The sequence below is a fragment of the Stylophora pistillata genome, chromosome 5 (assembly GCF_964205215.1).
Source record: "Stylophora pistillata chromosome 5, jaStyPist1.2, whole genome shotgun sequence".
NCBI lineage: Eukaryota > Metazoa > Cnidaria > Anthozoa > Scleractinia > Pocilloporidae > Stylophora > Stylophora pistillata.
In genome coordinates, this window is record NC_142523.1 from 12,799,813 (window position 1) to 12,820,423 (window position 20,611).

Genomic DNA, 20,611 nt, shown 5'->3' on the forward strand with positions numbered 1-20,611 from the left:
AGTATTGACAATGATATGGTATCGAAAGATGAAGGACAGAACATTTTTAACGTGCACGTGAAAAAACCGAACAATTAAAATACATCCGTGGAAAAAAAATATTTAAATTAAGCCCGATCTATTTTGCAATTCACAAATAGAAATCTCAAAAAGTAAGTGACATATAATGGAAGTTTAACTTAAAAAAAATTTAATCATGAAAAGAGTCAATTGCTTATATTTATGAAATAAACAGCAGTGCTTAACAAGGATTTCCAGCCCTGAGAAGAGCCGTAACTGCACACGTGTAAACTTACGATAATTTTTTTTTTTTGCATGTTCGATATCACCAACCAGCTGCTGACACGTCACTCGCCTCTTGAGCCACTCTGTCAGGTCGATGAATGAATGGCAAAACGTTCACCGCCTTGTTAGTAAAGGCCTATTGTGATTGTATAATATAAAAATAATACATGGTTGGTTGTAGAGGGAATTTCTCATCTCGCGTTCAACTCCTTGGATTCATGCGCTCGCTCATGTTACTGATGGGTTGAACACTCGAAGATAAATTCCATATCTACGCCCGCCAATGTAATATTCTTTAATTTCAAGAAAACCAGTGATGAAAAGGGAGTATGCAATTTAAGATGAAGCCAATTTATAATTAAATCTCGCTGGATCTCCAGTTTCTTAAGCAGAGATTATAAAGACAAGAGACATTATTCTTTTGGAATTAAATCTTCTTAATTTGTTGGACGGCATGTGAAGTTGACATCTGGATAACTCACCTAATTTCCGTGAGATAAAAGCAAACCAACTCTAAAGAAAAACATTTCTAATGTACTTCTTCGGCCAATTGTGTTCAACCTTAAATAAAAAGTAAAATAAAAGATATTTGCTCTTGTGATTGGCAAAAGTCTTTTTTGTTAACAAACGTTATAAATCAAAAATTAAAAAATATTCACTGCGAAAACACGAAAAAAGGAAGACGCGTTTATTGCAAAATTATTTGGATTTTCAGTTTTGTGTTGATTAGTGATTTTTCAGATAATGATTTTCAGCACGTGTAGTTTTTTCTTGCTTAGGAAAAGGAATGACTTTTGTAAAACTTTCTCATTAGCAAAAGCAATAACAGAAGCTGACAGTGAAATTAATAATTTGCACTAAGCTTCTGTTGGGTTGCTGACTTAGAGATGATCTTTTAAACAATGAACTCTGCGGGTAAATCATTACCGCCGAAGGAAATTGCACAAATTTTACCAGACTCTTGTCGAGAGTTCCTCTTTCTTATCCTATCTCGTCATTGTTTACGACGAGATTAAAAAGTTCTCGACTCCTAAAACGATAAGGATTAAGAGTGGATCAGAGTGAAAGAAATTTGACCCAAGAGTACTCGGTGAAACACGAGAATTTCAAGATGATTGGATAAGTGATTGTATGTACAAACTGAGGTAAAGTGCTTTGTTTGAAAGTTTAACCTTAAGAAATCTGTGATTGTACTTGTAGTACGTGTACAATCCAAGTTATTTCAACTTTACACCCTTCTTGCTATATATATCGTTTGAATATTTTAGAAATTGTTCTATCAAATTCAAAATCAACTTTATTCGAGGAAAGGTGAATGCATGCGTACAAAAGAAGGTTTATAAGTAAATAGCGGAGAAAGATGACAATTTCCCTCCAAAGGAAAGTTTTCCTCTTTCATCAGCTGTTTGTACAATTTCTCATTATTCAAATCATTCAAGGTCTGCTTCATAAAAGAGGCTGCCGTATACAAAAAAGAAAAAATAAAAATTTAAGTGAATAAATTGATGCGTAAGTAGAGATGAAAAAGGAATAAAATGCTAGTCAAAATTCACGTTTGAATTTTTTTTAGTTATTTTGAATTCGGGCAAACGGTTTTTTTTCTGTCATTTTATTCTGAAGACAAGTACAGATAACAGACGATAGTCAATTTCAGTGGATTACTGATATCAAAAATAAGCTTAAAAAGTGAAGAAGGAAGCTTAGCTCAATAACACGCTTCGAGAACTTAAATAGTGCGGCATCTGATCGCGAAATCGAAACTCCTTAATTCGTATTAAACGACTCAGATTCTATCTGTTATTTCTTTAATTTTTTTTAGATAGAAGCCAAATATCTTCCCCCAAATTGGCCTTGCAAAAATAGAAAGTGTAAAATTTCTTCAAAATCGGCTGAATCAAGAGAATATAACCTGGCTGTAGAGAGAGTATCAGTGTTAAATAAAAAGGCTTAACGTGCGTCTCATACACAGCAGCATTGCTAAAACGTTAACGAGAATTATCCTGTTCTCTTTAGGATATACGAAAAGTCGTAGAACAAGTGTGACAAGTGTGGAAGCAAAAGCTATGAAAATCACCTTTATTGTGACAACGTTTGGTGGCCTTTTCTTTCTGATTTGCCTTGTAAAATGTATTGACTCAGGGAAAGTTTACTCTGGGTAAGTAAAGCATCCTCAACTCGCAGTGCATTGCAAACAAGACTTGCAGTTTTGATGGAGAGTTAAAAAAAAAAAAAAGATTTTTTGGAATAAAACCCTTGGCGCATCCTTTTACCAAATGCTAAGTAAACGTGCCTGTATTGTTACGAAAACCAAACATTATTAGTTTGGTGGGGAAGATAAAAAACATAATAGGAATCAGATATAAAATACGGAAAAAATGAGGATTCGTGTGAAAAAAAAAAGAGTTTCAGGCGTGCTCTAGTCCTCAGTATAGCCAATAAGTTTACAAAGCTCAATTCAAGAGCTGTCAGAAGATCATTGGAAGATGGCTTTTCTCCTCATTCCATGACTTAAATAGCATTATGTTAATAGCATTAAGTTTACAAAGCTCAATTCAAGAGCTGTCAGAAGATCATTGGAAGATGGCTTTTCTCCTCATTCCATGACTTAAATAGCATTATGTTAATAGCATTGAGTTTACAAAGCTCAATTCAAGAGCTGTCAGAAAATCATTGGAAGATGGCTTTTCTCTTCATTCCATGATTTAAATAGCATTATGAAGAGCTAGAAAACTATAATATATATGCAAACCTACTGAAAAAGTATTTGCAACATAGTTATATCACCTTTGTTTGCTTTTTTTTTTCATTTCAAACAGGCACAAAGTTTTGAGAGTTATTCCCCGAACAAAGGCACAGATTAATTTTCTCCGATCACTTCATGACCTTTTCAACAATGAAGCTGTAAGTAAGCGTGCTTGCTGCCCTACTTAACTTAATAGAGCAATTTTTGTTGTGTCTGAAAGTCAACGCTTTTTGTCAGGGGCACGATTAGAAAGCTTTCAGATGGATAGACGGATGGATAGCTTTTGGACCTAGAATGAAATGACGAGGTGCTCCACAAGCACTGGTAATTTCTATGACCAAAATAGTTAAAATGTAATAGCTTTCGGCTATACATCAAAGACTATATAACAGTGCATCTTCCGTTTTTCGAGGTGGATTTTTGGACTCATTCTTCGCTTCGAGGAACACCTGTTGACATTCGTCTCCCTCCAGGACAAGTTTATAGAAACGTAACCTCTTTGTTGAAGGGTCATAACATCAACTTCCAAGTTCAAATATGCGACCTACAGTCTGCTATTAGAAGACAAAACTGGAACTGGCGTGACAAACGTGAAGCCTCCTCATGGTTTGAGAAATATCATACCCTGCAAGAGGTAGGTGACACAAAAGGAATGTTGTGCACTACCAATGGGCATATCGTGAACTCCAACGTTTAGCATAGCCATCGAACGTCCCCGATGGTCATTCTCACACAGATTACAGTAGGACAAGAAACATGAACTTCAAACTGACTTTAACAATAACTAGAATACTGACTGAACACTGACTTTCACACTGACTCAGAGTAATAATTATCGAAATACACCAGTAACAACATTCAATCTCGTCGCCTGACGAAGACTAGCAGTATAACTATTGAAACATTAACCGAAGAAGGTTGTTTCCAAATGAAATTGAAAAAAAAAAAAAAAGAAAAAACAAACCGATCAGTACAACTGACAGCCTAACTCTACATCGTAAAAAAAAAACTTTTAAGAGCAACATTTTCTATGACACTGAATTTGACTTAAACGATTTACATCCTAGTCAGTTATCAACAACGATTTCCCACAAAGTCCCAAAAAATAGCTAATGCGGGATCGTTCTGAGTAGTTGAAGGAAAATGAACTCACGCCTTATGGAATCGAATTTACCATAAAGGAAAACCTCATACAGCATCTTAGTTTTACCGGGAGGTTACTGAGAATATCCAATCGTATCGTGGAAGATTTAACAAAGGTATGGACAATGAGAATGGGGGTTTTCCAAAAATAAAATCAGATATAACTTACGCTGCACTGTTTATGATATTGTTTTTTTTTCGGTTTTGAGTGACAGAGCTGAATCACGAGCGCTGCGAACCTTTTTCATTCTCTCAAAGTACTGTACTTAAACTTCCTTTCTTTTTAAGATTTTTTCTAAACTAGAGGAAACTACTGACAGATATAAGGGGAGAGCACGCATGCTTACATTTGGAAAGTCTTACGAAAGAAGGAAACTGAACGCTGTTGAGGTAAATTGTGACTTAAATAATGATACGTATGATGCACGATCCTTCGCAGTGGATAGCGCCATTTATGCAATAGCGAAAATCAGACCTGAAAAAAAATCAGGCCTGTATGGGATTCGAACCACTCACCTCTGCGATACTAGTGCAGCGCTCTACCAATTGAGCTAACAAGCCAGCTGGGAGCAGGCCGTTAAGTTGATTCGTAATAAACCTGTGATGATAAATCAGATACAATGGATATATGAAGTTCATATATTTTGAACTGCGGTATTAAATACGTATGATGCACGTTCCTTCGCAGTAGATAGCACTATTTATGCAATAGCGAAAATCAGACCTGAAAAAAAAAATCTTAAATCAAAAATCTTAAATCTTAAATTTTTTTTTTCAGGTCTGATTTTCGCTATTGCATAAATAGCGCTATCTACTGCGAAGGATCGTGCCTCATACGTATTTAATACCGCAGTTCAAAATATATGAACTTCATATATCCATTGTATGAATAATGATACTGGATAATTTATCCTGGGCCCAAGAATAACCATGTCACTAAACTCAGTGAGAAAAAATATCTTAAGTATTGGAAAATAGCTGTGTTCAACACGTATTTCTAACACCGAACATCTTTTCCAACACCGAACATTTTTCAATTCAGGATTGATATTTTTTTACCCATGATCACAAGAGCTGTTTTTACTATATCCTAAATCTACTCTGTTTTCCCTTTGATCGATATTATGTGTCAATTTTTCCACTTACTTCTTTAGATCACATCAACTCTACATATCCCTAAGCCATTGGTGTTCATAAACTGTGGAATTCACGCCAGAGAGTGGGTCTCTCCGGCAACATGCATGTACATCATAGAGCAGGTGAGTCTTATGAGCGGGTGAACTCTATGTAGTTAAAAGTTTGCTTTTAACCACATGTACACAGATGCTACCTTTTTCATTTCCCTTTCTCTTCACAGCTTACCTCCCAATACCCTGATGACATCACGGTGCGACAAGTGTTGAACAAGGTTGATTTTGTTGTCATGCCTGTTTTTAATGTGGACGGGTACGTTTACTCATGGAAAAAGGTAAGACGAAGCCAGAAAAACAATCACTGCAAGCCGGACCAGTCATTATTTATAGCCTGTGTGGGGGAAGGGGGTCGGCAGAATTTTTTGTAAGGGGGGGATCACATGGTTTCAAAAGGAAAAGGGAGGTATCAGTTGTCGCTAGTAGAGTATGAAGAGAAGATTATAGAAAGTTGCATGACAGGACGGAAAACGCGTGTACTGTAATTACCTCTCGTTGTCCCATACAAAGCCTTAGAAAACTTTTCTAAGGCTTAGTGTGGGACAACAGGAGGTACTTTCAGTGCGCGCATTTTCCGTCCTGTCATGCTCTCAGTGAGGGGGGAAGCCTTATAAGGGGATCAGGTAAATTTTATTGTAACTGGAAAGGGTGTGGATCGAAGTGGCGAGAGCTAATTTTTCAATATATTTGGAGGGTCTCGATGTGGTGATGGCTTTCACAGCTAGTGGATAACATTTTGGCCCGTGTACGGTTAATGCATTTTCACTGTTGTCACCAGAAATGTTTTGTACGGTTAACTTTTGTTATGAATAACGGTTAAAAATTTGCCGATTTTTACGCCTAACGCTGGAGTGTTTTTTGGCCGTTTTACAGCTAATGGTGAACCCCATTGACACACTTTATTGGTAGTGGTAATGTTATAAAATTTTATAGTCCGTACAAACTCTTAATTTTCTTCTTGAGATGGACTATTGCGGAACCTCCAAGACGCACAAACTGCTCAATCAAATTGCTACTTAGGAGAGGCTAGAAATTCTGGTGCTTACGAAAACTATGTGCAAAAACCGAAGTGAAAGAAGTATATAAATAAAAGATGAAAAATGAATGAGCAAAAGTTGAAAAAAAAAAATTAATTTACTTTACCTTTTTATTGCTCAAAGGACCGCATGTGGCGGAAGAGTCGGAGTTTGAGCCCAGGCTCCTCATGTGTTGGAACTGATCTCAACCGAAACTGGGGTTTCCGGTGGGGTGGTACGTATGACCTCTTCTCTTAACTACCAATGAAAAAAAATATAGGAGATTGGAAATGAAATCATTAACTTGTGGACAGGAGAACAACAGATGAAGACCATAAGAACTATCATTTTTGTTACATCTTGCCAAATAAAAAAAGGCAAATTTTAACTTCACTAATTTGGCTCTATCAACTAAGTTGAAATTGTAAATTGGCCACCGTAAAGAGTTAAAAAGCTGACGTTTCAGCGTTAGCCCTTCGCTCTGACGATCCATGCCAAACTTTTATCTCTATATTTAGAACCTGGAGCAAGCAACCACCCCTGCAGTGAAAGTTACCATGGAAACAGTGCGATGTCAGAGAAAGAAGTGCAAGCTGTTGCCAAGTATCTTGAGTCCCTAGGGAGAAGACTGGTGGCTTTTATGGATATTCATTCTTACAGTCAGATCTTAATGTTTCCTTGGGGATATACAAAGACAAAGAGCATCGACAACGAGGAACTGGTAACTAGCTTTGTGTTTTTCTTTTCAAGATGTGCTTCTGAATAAATAGGTTTTAATTTTTTTCTAATTTAAAATCAATTTTAATGTTCGTGTGTGAACTTATAAGAAGTAACAAGGAATTGAACGATTCGAGCAGCAAAAAAAGTGAAGAAAGAAAAAGAGAGGTGGTCTTAGGGAAAAGAAATACGAACGAACAAAAATATTATTAACTGAGTTGACAAGCGCATGGTCTGACTATCGTGAACTCGACCTTAATACTTTTTTTGTTAGGCTCCGCGGCTTGTTCGATTAGTACAGAGTAGATGTTGTGCTTTAGGTGTATGTAACATTTTTCATGATTCTGGGCATGGTACTAAGTCGGGTGGATTCAAAGTCACCCTCATTGAGGACACAGAGGTCTAAATGGGAAAGCGCACCGTGGTGTGGATCGAGAGCTCCATGTTCTACCGATCCCTGCCACCGCCTTTGTGTTGTCCTTTCTCACAAGACACTCGCACAGAGCCTAAAAATAAATACCATGTAGTGAACTGCGGAGGAAACACGGATGGAATCTTTCTAATTACTGGGGATGGGCAAAGAATTGAAAGTAATTTTGCTGCTATTAATTTTTACAGAATTCCTTTTCAGATGCGAGTAAGTAGGGCTATGGTGGATGCAATCAAAACGAAAGGAGGCGACAACACCAGCTACATATTTGGACAAGCATCTGACATCCTGTGTAAGTTAGTGATGACAGAACGATTGAAACAATACTGGGATAATGTCTCTTTTGTTTTACTTCGCTTTGTTATTGGTCCTCAAAACGTGAGTTTCCTTCTTGACCAATCAGATGCAAGGGTTCAAAACTTGATCACATGCGTGTCCTGCGCTTTCATTAGCTAACAGATATTCATTTTGAGCTCTGATTGGCAGCTCACGACAGTTTCCTTTTACTGATTGGTCATCGTGATAACTTTGGTATCCATACGAGTTCTACAAATTTTAAAGCGTTCTTCTAAAAAGAACGCTGATTTTTTAATTGTTTTTCCTTGTTTTCATAAAAGTTTTATTGAGGTGGCATTACTGAGTTTTCCGAAAAGGAAAAGGGCCTTATTTTGATTCTGAGATAAACTTTTTAGCTGCATCTCAGAGCGAAGCTTTAATTTCTTTAACTTTTTTTACCTTTTGATTCTAATTGTATTTCACTTTACAGGTGATTAGAAAAGTAGTATATATTATTTCTTTTGTAATCATCTTGCAGATATCGAATCAGGAACAACGAAAGATTACCTCTATGGCCATTTAAAGGTAAAATACACATTCTCGATGGAACTCAGGGACACTGGAAGACACGGCTTCCTTCTTCCTGCCAGGCTAATAGTTCCCACAGCAAGAGAAGCTTTTGAAGGAATCAAAGCTTTAGTCTTGAATATGCAATTAAATGTTTGATGACATACCTGAACAGAAACACTAATTAGCTTATCAGGGGATAATTACCATCACGCACGTGATTACGAAAAAACATACAATACAGTATTACTTTGAAAAGAACTTTTCTTTAGGTCACTTTGAATCCGTTCTCGATGAGTTTACATCGTATTTCGTGGTTTATTAGGGTCAGTTTTATCGTTTTTCGTCAAGTTTAGAATTAAATGTCAGTCTTTGAACTAAAGTTACATATTCATGAAGAATTTACGTCCTCGCAAACCGAAGTAAACTTTCCAACCGTTAAAAATCAAAACAAACAGGTTTCATCCTCTTTTGGAAATACTTCATCAGGCCAATTGGTCTTGAATATGCAATAAATTGGTTAGCGGCATATTAGGGCATTTAAAAAACACATCATTACACCGAAATGAACTTTACAACCAAGATAACTTGCCCCTGCTGTTCCATGTATTCATATTTGGTATGAGTACCGACGCTTGGTCAAAATGTATTTATCAAATAGGCCATTTTACAGTTGTGTACTTAGTTGCCAAGCCTTTGATTCAGAGTGAGGCTAAAGATGACCTTGTTGTGATAGAGACCTGTATCTAGTTAGCATGATAACAAAGTGATTTACACTTGAAAGGCAGCAAGGTTTGTATCATAACAAGGTCATCCCTAGCCTCACTCCCATTCAAAGGCTTGGCAGCCAAGCACACAACTGTAAAATGGACTATTGTCTTCTTCAATCAAAAGAAGACTCCAGCACGTTTGAATTTGAAGAAGGGTATTCATGTACACCACCCATCAACAACTAAATAAGGAAAATTAGACGCATCTTTGACCATCGGAGCTTGGCTACGTCTATGGATATAAGTCAAGGTTAAATAATGAATTGACAAAGGCCTCCGGCTTGAAAATAACCCCTCGCATTTTTTAAAATCACAAATTATTATAAGTCCACTTTGTTAAGAAGCCTAACTGACATAGGCAGCAGTCGACACAAACCAACGATCTGCAACTCAGTCGGATTCTTCTGAATACGAATGCGTATTCTTTGCACGGCCGTTTGAAGTATGGACCCTTTGTTCTTTTGACTCTTCCTTGTGGGACTGGCACATGCACTCGGTGAGTGTGGTCGACAATACATACAAACAAAAAAAATCATATTCACTTACCAAATGTCTTCCCTTTACAAATATTATTCTTCTAAGCAAACGTACAACTGCTACAGCTCTATCTGACCTAAATTTTTAGAAGATGTTGTTTTTGTCAACTATTTGGCGGCGCCAGCGGTTGAAAAATAATTCTTACCAAAAAATATATCCAAAACGACTCGAATAATACCTTCATTAGCATCTAAGAAGTACTTGTCACCAACATATTATACACTCTTCATTTTGTCCACACTCGTCGATCCTGCGACCTGCGATCTGCCGCCATGATTGTTTTCCTTAGAACTAGGTTTAGGCATCCTCGTTCTGCAAGTTCTCTGGTTTCCCGCCAGCTTTTGACAGCAAAATCCAATATGGACGGTGTTAAATTTTGGTTAAAAAAAACGGTATTTCTTTTGACGGGACAAATTCAAAGTGTTTTAAAAATGTTTTGATAGTTTAAAAATGGAGCCTCTGGTTGTCGCCACCCTTGATGCAGTGTTTGGAAGCAGGTATGAGGTATGGGAATAATTCTCTCGAAGAGAGGTGAACATAAATCATGGAGTGTATCCGTCCCTTATAATAGATCACCGAGTAGATAAGAGTGCAGTTGCCTTATTCTGAGATGACAGCTTTAGACATTGAGAAAGTAAGCTCTGACATGTGCTAACCTTTATTTATTCCTTTTATAAACACAAGTTACACAATTTTATCCGCCTCGAATGATTAAACTCTCATTTCTCTGACCAAGGCTTTTAACCCTTCAAAGGTCTCTTCTCCGGTTGGGATGATTTGATCAGCTGGCAGTAAGAAACCGTGATGACCTGTGTCACGTAACTCCACCGAAAACGAGTAGGTCACGCCAAGCTCTCCGTAGGTCCAATCTTCCGAACCTCCAGATGCAGGATCTGGGGTAAAAATAGTTAGAAAGTAGAGTTTTTCTTTTAATTTCAGGTTATAAGGAGGCTTTTCGAAAGCCCCGAATGATCGCAACGGTCAATATATATACATTTTATGTCCACTACCTTATGTGAGACTTTCACTTCGGGGGGAGACAATCGAGAATGCTCACAAGTAAAGCGCGATAGGAGTCTTTTCCAGAGAGCTTGTCACGCTCCCCTAACTGAGACCTAAGCTCATAATATACATGTGCGTGCGCGAGTTAAAGTACACGTGGTTGGAATTTATTTTTTTAAGGAACCACTTTTGATAGCGTGGTAAAACCAGAACAACCCTGGATTGACTTTAACTCTGAATTGGAAACTGCTTTGAACTGTAGGAAAAAAAGGGAATCGTCCATGTATTTTGAAAAGGAAAATTATCATTTGAGAAATTAAGGGGAGGCGTTCGAAATCAGAAAAAGAAGTACGAAATCAACCAATAGTCCCTTTTATAGTTGTGGGCTTGGTGGCCAAGCCTTTGAACAGGAGTGAGGCTAAGGTTGACCCTGTTGTGACAGAGACCTGTATCTAGTCAGCATGATAACAAAGTAATTTGCATTTGAAAAGCAGCAACATCTCTATCATAACAAGGTCACCCTAAGCCTCACTCCTGTTCAAAGGCTTGGCCACCAAGCCCACAACTGTAAAAAGGACTATTCTTTTAAACTACAAATTGGACGGATGGGTTTGATATCGGATAACACAGTCCGAAATTGTATGAAAACATCAAAAATTGAAGGGAGCTGTCCAGCCTATTGAAACAGATGTTCTGTCTCTGTTCATGTGATTTTCTGACTATTTTTTTTTTAAACTTCCAACTACTTTGTGAAGGAATGGACTTAAGATGAATACAATGTAAATGTTAAGGATAAAAAATCTTTGCTTGATTCTTACACAACAGAGATGCAGATGAGCCATATTTAAATCTTGTGCCGTGTACCCTTCTCAAAGCATCTGAAGCAGCCTTGGCAACTCTCATCTAGCGACAGGAAAGAAAAATCACGTAGTTAATTAAAATATTGAAATGTGCATTTTGAATTGTCAGCAGAACACAGCCAGCTAGTCGATTAGGTGAACCGTTGGGTTTTTATGGGGTTAGTCTTTCTTTCTTTCATTATTTCTTTCTTTCTTTCTTTCTTTCTTTCTTTTTTTCTTTCTTTCTTTCTTTCTTTCTCTCTGTTTTGTTTTGAAGATCTATCTTCTGTCTGTCTCCCTCTCTACCGCTTGTTATTTGAAGTGAGTCAGTTAGTCTGTCAGTCTGTCAAGTCAGTCGTCGGCCAGTCTGTCTTTCTGTCAGTTAGTCGGTCTATCAGTTTGTCAGTCTGCAAGTCTGCAAGTCTGTCAGTCAGTTAATCTGCCAGTCTATCAGTTTGTCAGTCAGTCAGTCAGTCTGTCAGTCATTCGGTCGGTCAGTCTGTCTTCCTATCAGTTGCCCATTCGGCCATTATGTTAGTTTGTCAGTCAGTCAGTCTATCAGTCTGTCAGTCTGTCGGTCTGCAAGTCTAAAATCAGTCAGTTAATCTGCAAGCCTGTCGGTCCGTTGGTCTATAGGTCTGTTTAGCCCAATAGGGCAATCACTTTTTCAGACGTTAGAACTCCGGAGAGGTCCCTTAACCACGTAAAAGCAACCACTTAACAAAAACTTTCGAGATGTATTCTGACTCTAAAGCAATTCTTACGGAGATTATTTATTTATCACTTTTCCAACAAAAAAGCTAATAATATAGAAATCACACGATGAACTTTTCAAACCTGTTCCCAATGGTCCGTTGTTCTTCTGGAAGTGTATCCCCAGGGTATAAACCACATCTGACTGTAGGCATGGAAATCGATAAAACCTTTCAGTTTTCCTTCCAGTCCTTTTAAATAGTTGCGAACGTTTATGGTTTCGATCTCCGAGAAAGGTGTAGAGCCTCTAAAGGTGGTGTCACAAGGCCGGTGACTCGCTCCAGTGCCTGTTATGAATGATTGAAATTGATGATTATTCAGAAATTGCTTGTTATGAAATACAAATGTACTTAGCTTTGATCATCGGCAATCAAAGATCCGCGGTGTATCCATGACAACGTCATCTATGGCAATAGTCAAGTGTCTGCTCTCCAATTCATTACAAGTAATCAGTATAAGAACCCATATTAAGATTAAGGTGAAAACAGACAAAATAACGAGACAGCTAACGCAATTCTTTTTTTTACTGGTTAAAAATTTGTTACAAGAACTCACCTCCCCAACCATAACCCCAGTTTCTGTTTAAATCCACGCCATGGCAACGATATGAACGATGGTAACGGCGATTCTTCCTCCAAAGGCGATATCCTCTGTCTCTCTAGAAGAAAGGTGATAATGATGATGATGATGAGGAGGAGGCAGAGGTGGCAGAGGAGGATAATGATGAGAAGAGTGGAAGATGGACGAGAGAGAGGAGAAGAAGGAGAGGGAGGAGATGAAGGGGAGGAGAGAGTAGAGAAGGGAGGTTGATAGGGAGGAGGAGAAAGAGGCTTGATTAAGGAGAAAGACCAAGGGAGTCGAAGAGGGAGTTGGAGGAGAAAAGAGTGGATGGAGCAGAGAGACAAGACGAGAAGAGGAAGGATGGTACGGAGATGGAGGAGTAGGAGGTGGAGAAGGAGAGAGAGGAAGAGTAAGAATACAGGAGGAGAGCACGCAGAGAAGTAGAAAGGTACAGAAGGGGGAAGACAGGGAGTGGGAGAAAGAGGAAGAGAGGGAAGAAGAAGTAAAGGGAGGAGGAGGAGTCAGAGATGAAGAGGTAGGGAGAGGCGGAGAGGAAGGAAGAGAAGGAAGAAGAGAAGAAAAGGAGGAAGGAAAAAAAAAGAAGGACGAAGAGAAACAGATGGAGGATTAGAAAGTTGTTTGCTGAGATCCATGTCGAAATTTACAACCTCTTTATTCATTACAAGATCACTATAATTTATACAGAATGTGGTGCTCGTGCTTATGTGGATTGCATAGTTGTGCGTGCTGTGCGAGTGCGAAGGTGGTAATTACATAGTGTAACAAGAATAGGGAGAATGGTGATGATATTTACGATCCAATAAGAATTTTATAGTTAAATGTTTGGAGTAGATCTTTGGCGAAGTTTTGCATATGAAACAAGAACTATCAATTTTTCACTCCAAAAAATGTTACAAGAAACGATTAGTTTTAGAAGTTGTCATGGAACTTATTCTTTAACTGACCGGGTTTATCCAGGTGTAAGCGTATCCATCAACATTAAGAACTGGCAATATAACGAAATCCATCTTATCTAAAAGGGCCGTCACCGATTGATCTCTTCCATACTTCTGAGTCAGCTAAACAAAACAAAAGAGAATTTACTCCCTTCCTTCAGCTAAAGATTTAGTGCGAAATTTAGATTACGAGTAGTCCCTCCTTTTCGGGGAAGTCAGTCGCGCGAGTAAAAAAAAAATATCAATGACAAAAATTGCTGTTTGCACGCTACGGAGAATTCTTCGAGTGAGGCGATGGGCTGCAGGAACTCTATGATGGAGGCGCTCCAACTTTTCCAGTACCTTACTCGTGGAGAGCTTCTACGACGTATCGGCGTCACTTGAAGCATTCTCCGTGGCGCGTTAACAGCAACTTTTTTGGTCTTTTTCTTTTTTGACTTGCGCAACGAACTTCGCCGAAAAGGGGGGACTGCTTGTAGTTTATGGTAAATTGATCATTTAGTCAAAATCTAGATCAGTGAAAAACAGTTTGAATGATCGTGAGTTAGACGCTTCGTCATATGAAGTTTGGGATCAGTGTCAGTGTCCGACTAGCTGTGCACCCACCCCTCCCCTAACCCAACATTAACCTTCACTTGTTATCAGTTGACTGTTGTTGGGCTAGGGAAGGGGTAGGTGCGCAGTCTCGTGGTTATTGACATCGATACGAAATTTATTGATTACTGTGCTACTGGTAACTAGATCCGGGACCTTCTGAGTATGTTGACGAGAGCAGAATACGACATGGTGGTTTTATATTGACTTTTTGTCCATTACTTTGTGTACCATATACTACAATTACTCTCCGCGGGAGCACTATGGTGCACTGCTCCTTAATGGTGCATTTAATTTGCATCCTCATGTACATCGCCCTATTCACAGCCCGCCAAAACGCACCGATATCAGCTGACCAAGGTGTAAAACACACTCAAAGTCATCATCAGACTAAAACTAGCAGAGCAACAGTTGGAACACTGCAAACTTTATCTATTTATTTATTCAGTTATTTTAGTGGCTCTATAATGTGACGCGATTGGTTTCAACGCTCGTCTATGACTATCTAAGTTTAAACACCGTAAAAACATCACAATCTTTAGTAATGGATGGGTGCTTATGCCTTGAGGGGCTTACCTGGTCTATCATGTACATACAGGTTGCCGGAGAGACCCACTCTCTAGCATGTATTCCACACTGAATGAAAAACACCGGCTTGTTATAACGGTACCTTCCTTTTATCTAAAAGAAATAATCAAGAAATATCACGACGAGAATTGCACTTGGTAAGGTTGCTTAGTTCAAGAAAATATTTCCTCGTCATTTTTACTTTTGATCTCATCGTCATAAACAGCTACCTTAACTGTCATTAAACTGTAAATTAAAGTGTCATTGACCGAGGTTGAAAAACACCAAAAGGTGAGGTATAAGCTAAAAAGGACAGTGGAAACCTCAGGATGGAGAGGATTAACACGGTTTGTGTACGGCAACCTCGAAAAACATTAAACTCCATTTCCTCAACAAACCTTTATGGCCCGCATTTGTCTTCCTTCGTGTGACTTTCCCAGAGATAAGACGAATGCCATGCGTCCGCTAAATTCAATCAATTTGGAGTGAATCTGTTGAAAAAAAAAAAAAAAAAACCCTCGTCAAGCAAATCCTTCAACCTCCTGAGGACTCAACGGAGGACCGCTAATTTTAAATAAAAGCGAGCCACGATATACATCTTATTAACCAAGCGCGAGGGCCGTACTGGGAGAATTTCGGCCCGAGTTCTTGACAGTACGGACCGAGCGCAGCGAGGTCCGTACAAAAAAGACCGAGGGCCGATATTCTTTCAGTACGGTCCCGAGCAAGCTTGGTTAATAAAAGATTTATTATACGACTGAAGTTCAAAGTGACACAAGTGCGGTATCATTCGGGACCATTCGGGACAGTGCCCGGTCCAATACTGAGAGAATATCGCCCTGCAATAGAACATTTTGATTGGTTGATTTTAGTTATTGGCCCTCTGACTGCCCGAGTCGTGTAATAAAGCATCTGTATGGGAGGTCCAGTGACTTTTCTGTAACAATTCTTGAGCATGCGTACCTCTTCAAGGTTGTGATATCTACTGTGCCATCCTCCACTTCTTGCTCCAACCGTTTCAAGTTCCTCTTCTATCAGTTTCTGCACATCATTGATCTGGACTTCAAAATCGATACCATGGTCTTTAAGAATGGAGGAAAGGGTTGGGAGGTCTTTCTCTGAAACCTCGATATCAACTGCTTGGAAAAGATAGCTTGGACTTCTCCAAAAGTCAATCTAGAAGAAACGTATTATATGGCAAAATAACTTTTATCGCGCAGTGACTGATCGATTCTTATGATCTTTCATAGGACAGCCCTGTGAATAACTTCAGCACGAATTAAAAATTGACTTTTTGTTTTGATACACATGATGCATCGATTTAAAAAACTTTACAGGATTAACAGGTCACTCAAAAATAGTCTGAAAGTGGCAAAACTCTCAACGTATATAAAATGAACGAAATATGTACGCTCTGAATTTACTGGTTGCTATGAAAATCATTTTCACGAATCAACTCACCTGGGTATCAGTTGAAGATCTTCAGTTCTCATGAATGCCTGTGTTTTGCTCAAAGCTCAGCCCTTAACTAATATTTTAAAGTTTTCTGGAAACCTTTTTCTTAATATGAAGTTTAAGCGCTACATGTTACTTATTTACCTCAATATCATCACGCTTGTCCAGTCCGCGCAAAAATGTAAGGTGAGCTTCAACCTGAGGAGTTAGACGGATGACCTTCTCACTGAGGAATTTGAAAAGACAATCGTTCACAGAATCAGGTAAGCTGAATTTGCTCTTTGTCTCTTTATTAAATTATACTATAGATTTTAACTGCTCATGTCGCAAGAAAACTTTGTATCCTTGCAACTCCTATTTTCACTACCTTTTATTGGTTAGGAAGTTTTTAGATGATCTTGTTTCAAAACGAAGTTATAAACTGATAAAAAGAAAACGTTTCTGGGGCTTTCCTTTATTCTCAGTTTTACATTTTTATCACATCAGATTTATGTATCGTTTGGGTTTGGATTGAAACCTGGTAGAAAGTGTTGGGTTGCTCTTCTCCAAAGGGTTAAAGAACTCAATCGCCAAATTTGAATCGCTTACAGAACGTGCAAAAGTTTGTTTGGCGTTGGCTAAAGGGTACAAATAGGGCGCAGTCTTTCCTGATGCGAGCCTCCTAGCCGACAATTATTAACAAGTGTTTTCTCTTGAGATTTGGCTTCTCGTTAGGTCTCAGTTTGACTCAAAAAATCATCTTGCCCCTATAGCTCTACTTAGCCTACAAGGGGAGAAAATCAGAAGCCACAGCATCAACGCTCTTCTTAGATTAAATACTACAGTCACAGCTGATTTTAAATATACTGATCATGATGGCGGGGATTACTCACCTCTGCACGAGCAAAGCTTGCTGAAAAATCAAAATCGTCAACGGTATGACCCAGTGCATGGTTCCGAGCGAAATTCAGCGAACTATGAAATTAAATGATCTGTAAATTTTGGTTTCATAAGACAGAATTTGACATTTTGAGATTCTTCTGACACGCATCTGTTTGTAGTTGAAACGATATTGACATATGAAGAGATATTAGCTCTGGAAGAAGCAAACTGTCGAAATTAAACATAAAAAATTGTTGCAGCTAAACAAACCAACTCATACATTGTTTTTCGCGTCGAATTTGAACAAAGTTTCTTTCTGTCGAACACATGTTTTTTCCAGTCATTGCGAAACTCGTAAAGGACGCGTTAATGAGCATGAAACAGAGTTTCTTTAGAGAAATTTCAAAGCTGGAGATGTTTGAAGTAAATACCCTTTCAAGCTGTTTAAACTAGGAATTAATATCTTTGGTTTCACATTCAGCATTTTTATGTCGTCATTTTTTTGTATATGGCGAGGTGGCATAGGTTAGTTTGAAGAAGCTTTAACTTTGTTCTTTATTTTTGTACACATGCGAGAGAAAACTTTTTAATTGAGTTTCGTTGCGATGAACTGTACAAATTATTGAAGATAGGGAAGAACTTCAGAGCTGTATTTCTGAAGATCGGGTTAATGACAAACTGTAAAAATATCGCGCACATCTTTTAGGAAAAATTGCTAAATTGAGTAGAAATAACAATGTTTTTCCACTTAATAAAGTTACGTATGGATTGGATTTTGTAATGATCATGCTGCCGATGTATATAAACTCAAGTGATGCTGCAGTGTATATGGAATTTAACTGATGAGTGGACCGACTTCTTGTCGGTCTACGAAACAGACCTGTATTCAAGTCCACATGTAACTTTATTGAGTAGAAAAACATTGTTATTACCGCTCCATTACTGTTGAACACCATTCTGGATTTATCATCGTGGAACTTACCAGAAGTTATATTTAACAATTGTTCCACGAGCGCGCGTTGGATATGAGATGATAGATAGCCAACGAGGCGCTACGCGCCTCGTTGCCTATAATCATCTCATATCCAACAAGTGCGAGTGGAATAACTGTTTTATTAAAAACGCCCCCAAGAAATAATTATTTTGTAAGAAGAAACCGGATTTTTTAGCTACCTTTTGATTTTAAGCTAACGCGTACGCTTACCATATTTGTAGATTATGGTATATTGGCTCATATACCATAATGGCTAAGCCAATAAAAAGTCTTGAATTGCATTATCCAATGATCCAGTCTATTAAAAACGTTAAATTAAATTATTAAATTTTATTAAATTTTTAGCTCTCTTTTAATTTTAAGCTGACACGTACGCTTACCATAGTTGTAGATTATGGTATATTGGCTGATGTACCATAATGGCTAAGCCAATAGAAAGTCTTGAATTGCATTATCCAATGATCTAGTTTTTAATAAATATATATATGTAAACTGGATACATGCGTTACCGGTATTATGACCTCAGTTGAGCCATTTGGTTCCAGTTCACCTCAAAATGCTTTCAGTTTCGTAGGAAAACTTACCGACTCGAAGAAAATCTAGAGTAATCTTTTTGAAAATATATAATGATAGCATTAATACTAAATCCTTTCAGACAGCTCTGATAATGGTTTTTCCTCGCGCTCTGAGCTGTTACGTACCCTAAAAAGGGACCTCCGTTTCGAATGGCCCCTCCCATACAGGCCGATGTTTTCCATTGAAGTTGATTTAAATTTACGCTCTTCCGCTTATTCCAACAGTCCATGTAAACTCATTTATCTCATGTGCAAATGACGGCCCTTGGACAGTGTCTGAAGACTGAGGGCCATGACGCCACCTTATCTTTACGTAAAAAGTTATGAAACAAAACAAATATCTTCGTTTCTTACTGATGTCTTCACAAATTCCCTTTAGATGATTATAAAACATTCCTTGTGAAAGTTATAAATAGTCATTTTGCATGATTCCGTTTTGTTTACCTGCTATGATTTAATGATCGAACAATTATTTTTCCTTTTTTTTTTCCTTTTTTTTTTTTTTTTTTGCCGCTTTACATTTTTTTAATTTGAAAGTTGTTTTCAGTTGTTAAAAGGAATCTACTGTTAAATAGTACGCTCAGGTTTGAAGACTTTTCCAAGGGTTAAAGAGCTTCACTTGAACCCATTAACTCAATATTCATTCTTTAGCCATAATTTGCATCGATTTTGAGAACCAAAGTTGTTGAAAAGCGTCTCAAAATTAAGAACACTTTAAATACAAGTCAATGAATATCAACGCTTTTAAAACTTTGCTGCTCAGTGTTTTGGAAGCGAGTTCTTCTTAACAACCTATGAAGTTCTTTTTAGGCTTTAAAAGGTCTTCTCGATCGAAAAGGAACGAAAAAACTATTTTCAAAATTTGAAATTGGCCCCTTGATGACAATCAAACTTTTCTTTAATTTAAGCGGGCTTTTCCCTGGGGACGAGTTTTTGATCGCATAAGTCACAAAACACTTACCATCTCGGTGATATATTAATCTCTAGCACATGCTTAATCTTGCACTCTTTGTTCAGATTTCTGACCACAAGTTCAAGGAGCAGAGGATACACAAACAGAGGATTTACAAGGTTGACTGCACATTTAGTAAAAATTAAAGGGAAATTATTACGAGATAGTTTTCCAACTTAGTTCTGAAGCGCTACGATTTTAACGAAAGTGAAGTGAGGAACCAAGGCGGGTTTTTGGAAAGTTGCTTTGTTCTCTACTTACTTAAGAGAATCTTTTTGTCTCCTTTGAATCTTCAATTCAAAACTCTATTGAAAACCATGGAACAACAAAGCATTTATTTTATTCAGTTCAGCTAAAGAAGCTTTGCGGGTGTTCTTGGTCTTATTGCACAAAATCATATTTTTGGAATTTCAAGTTTGAGGGCGCGCAGAATACTGTAAGGTGGTTAATTATTAGCAGGCGTTTAATTTTCGCGCAAGCGGACTTTGCGCGAAATTTAAACACCGCGAAGTCGGAGTTGGCCGGCCGCCATCTTGAATTTATAAGTATGACACCCAAATCCAGTAAACGCAGAATTATAGCTTCTGTTGGAACTTTGCACTGCACGACATCATCAGCGTTGTTTGGATCGGGTAAAAGCGCTGAAACTTTGAATGCACGAAATTAAACCACCGCTAAATTTAGCCATTCTACAGTATAGTTCAATTGGTTAGAGCACCGGATTGTGTTGTGCGGGAGGTCGAAGGTTCGAACCCCGACCGGACCAATACTCAAGGTCTTAAAATAACTGAGGAGAATTTGCTACCTTTCTATGATATCAAGAAATGG

General features: G+C 38.1%; 2 protein-coding genes across 3 annotated transcripts; one reads left to right on the forward strand and one right to left on the reverse strand.

Moving 5' to 3' along the window:
* The first annotated feature begins 993 nt into the window (after positions 1-993).
* Positions 994-8,896, forward strand: LOC111335353 (carboxypeptidase A2-like). Of its 2 annotated transcripts, none has more exons than XR_016002094.1 (11): positions 994-1,430; positions 2,299-2,440; positions 3,102-3,186; positions 3,441-3,662; positions 4,460-4,561; positions 5,326-5,430; positions 5,529-5,639; positions 6,522-6,612; positions 6,896-7,098; positions 7,713-7,816; positions 8,339-8,478. XR_016002094.1 is itself a non-coding variant. In XM_022941239.2 (11 exons), the coding sequence occupies exons 2-11, from the start codon at positions 2,349-2,351 to the stop codon at positions 8,524-8,526; spliced, it is 1,290 nt and encodes a 429-aa protein (XP_022796974.2). In that variant the 5' UTR covers positions 995-1,430; positions 2,299-2,348; the 3' UTR covers positions 8,527-8,896. The 2 variants fall into 2 exon arrangements, 1 of the variants encoding a protein (XP_022796974.2); XM_022941239.2 differs by having other exon boundaries at positions 995-1,430; positions 7,726-7,816; positions 8,339-8,896.
* A 1,420-nt stretch (positions 8,897-10,316) lies between these two features.
* LOC111335351 (carboxypeptidase B) lies at positions 10,317-17,369 on the reverse strand. The gene is made up of 10 exons (XM_022941238.2): positions 17,274-17,369; positions 16,546-16,627; positions 15,910-16,122; positions 15,345-15,437; positions 14,956-15,060; positions 13,795-13,908; positions 12,824-12,926; positions 12,353-12,555; positions 11,495-11,579; positions 10,317-10,567 (listed from the first exon to the last, which is right to left on the reverse strand). Exons 1-10 carry the CDS (start codon positions 17,330-17,332, stop codon positions 10,386-10,388), a joined length of 1,239 nt encoding a protein of 412 aa, XP_022796973.1. The 5' UTR covers positions 17,333-17,369; the 3' UTR covers positions 10,317-10,385.
* Between the last annotated feature and the right edge of the window lie 3,242 nt (positions 17,370-20,611).

Bases quoted from the DNA above. Each gene is read 5' to 3' on its own strand.
- LOC111335351 (XM_022941238.2), bottom strand. From the start codon at position 17,332: ATGCACTGGGTCATACCGTTGACGATTTTGATTTTTCAGCAAGCTTTG. The intron at 16,123-16,545 runs GTAAATAAGTAA...CGTTTCTTCTAG, and splicing joins ACAAGCGTGATGATATTGAG to ATTGACTTTTGGAGAAGTCC. The intron at 15,438-15,909 runs GTACGCATGCTC...TTTTTTCAACAG, and splicing joins GATATCACAACCTTGAAGAG to ATTCACTCCAAATTGATTGA.
- LOC111335353 (XM_022941239.2), top strand. From the start codon at position 2,349: ATGAAAATCACCTTTATTGTGACAACGTTTGGTGGCCTTTTCTTTCTG. The intron at 5,431-5,528 runs GTGAGTCTTATG...TTCTCTTCACAG, and splicing joins GCATGTACATCATAGAGCAG to CTTACCTCCCAATACCCTGA. The intron at 7,099-7,725 runs GTAACTAGCTTT...ATTCCTTTTCAG, and splicing joins GCATCGACAACGAGGAACTG to ATGCGAGTAAGTAGGGCTAT.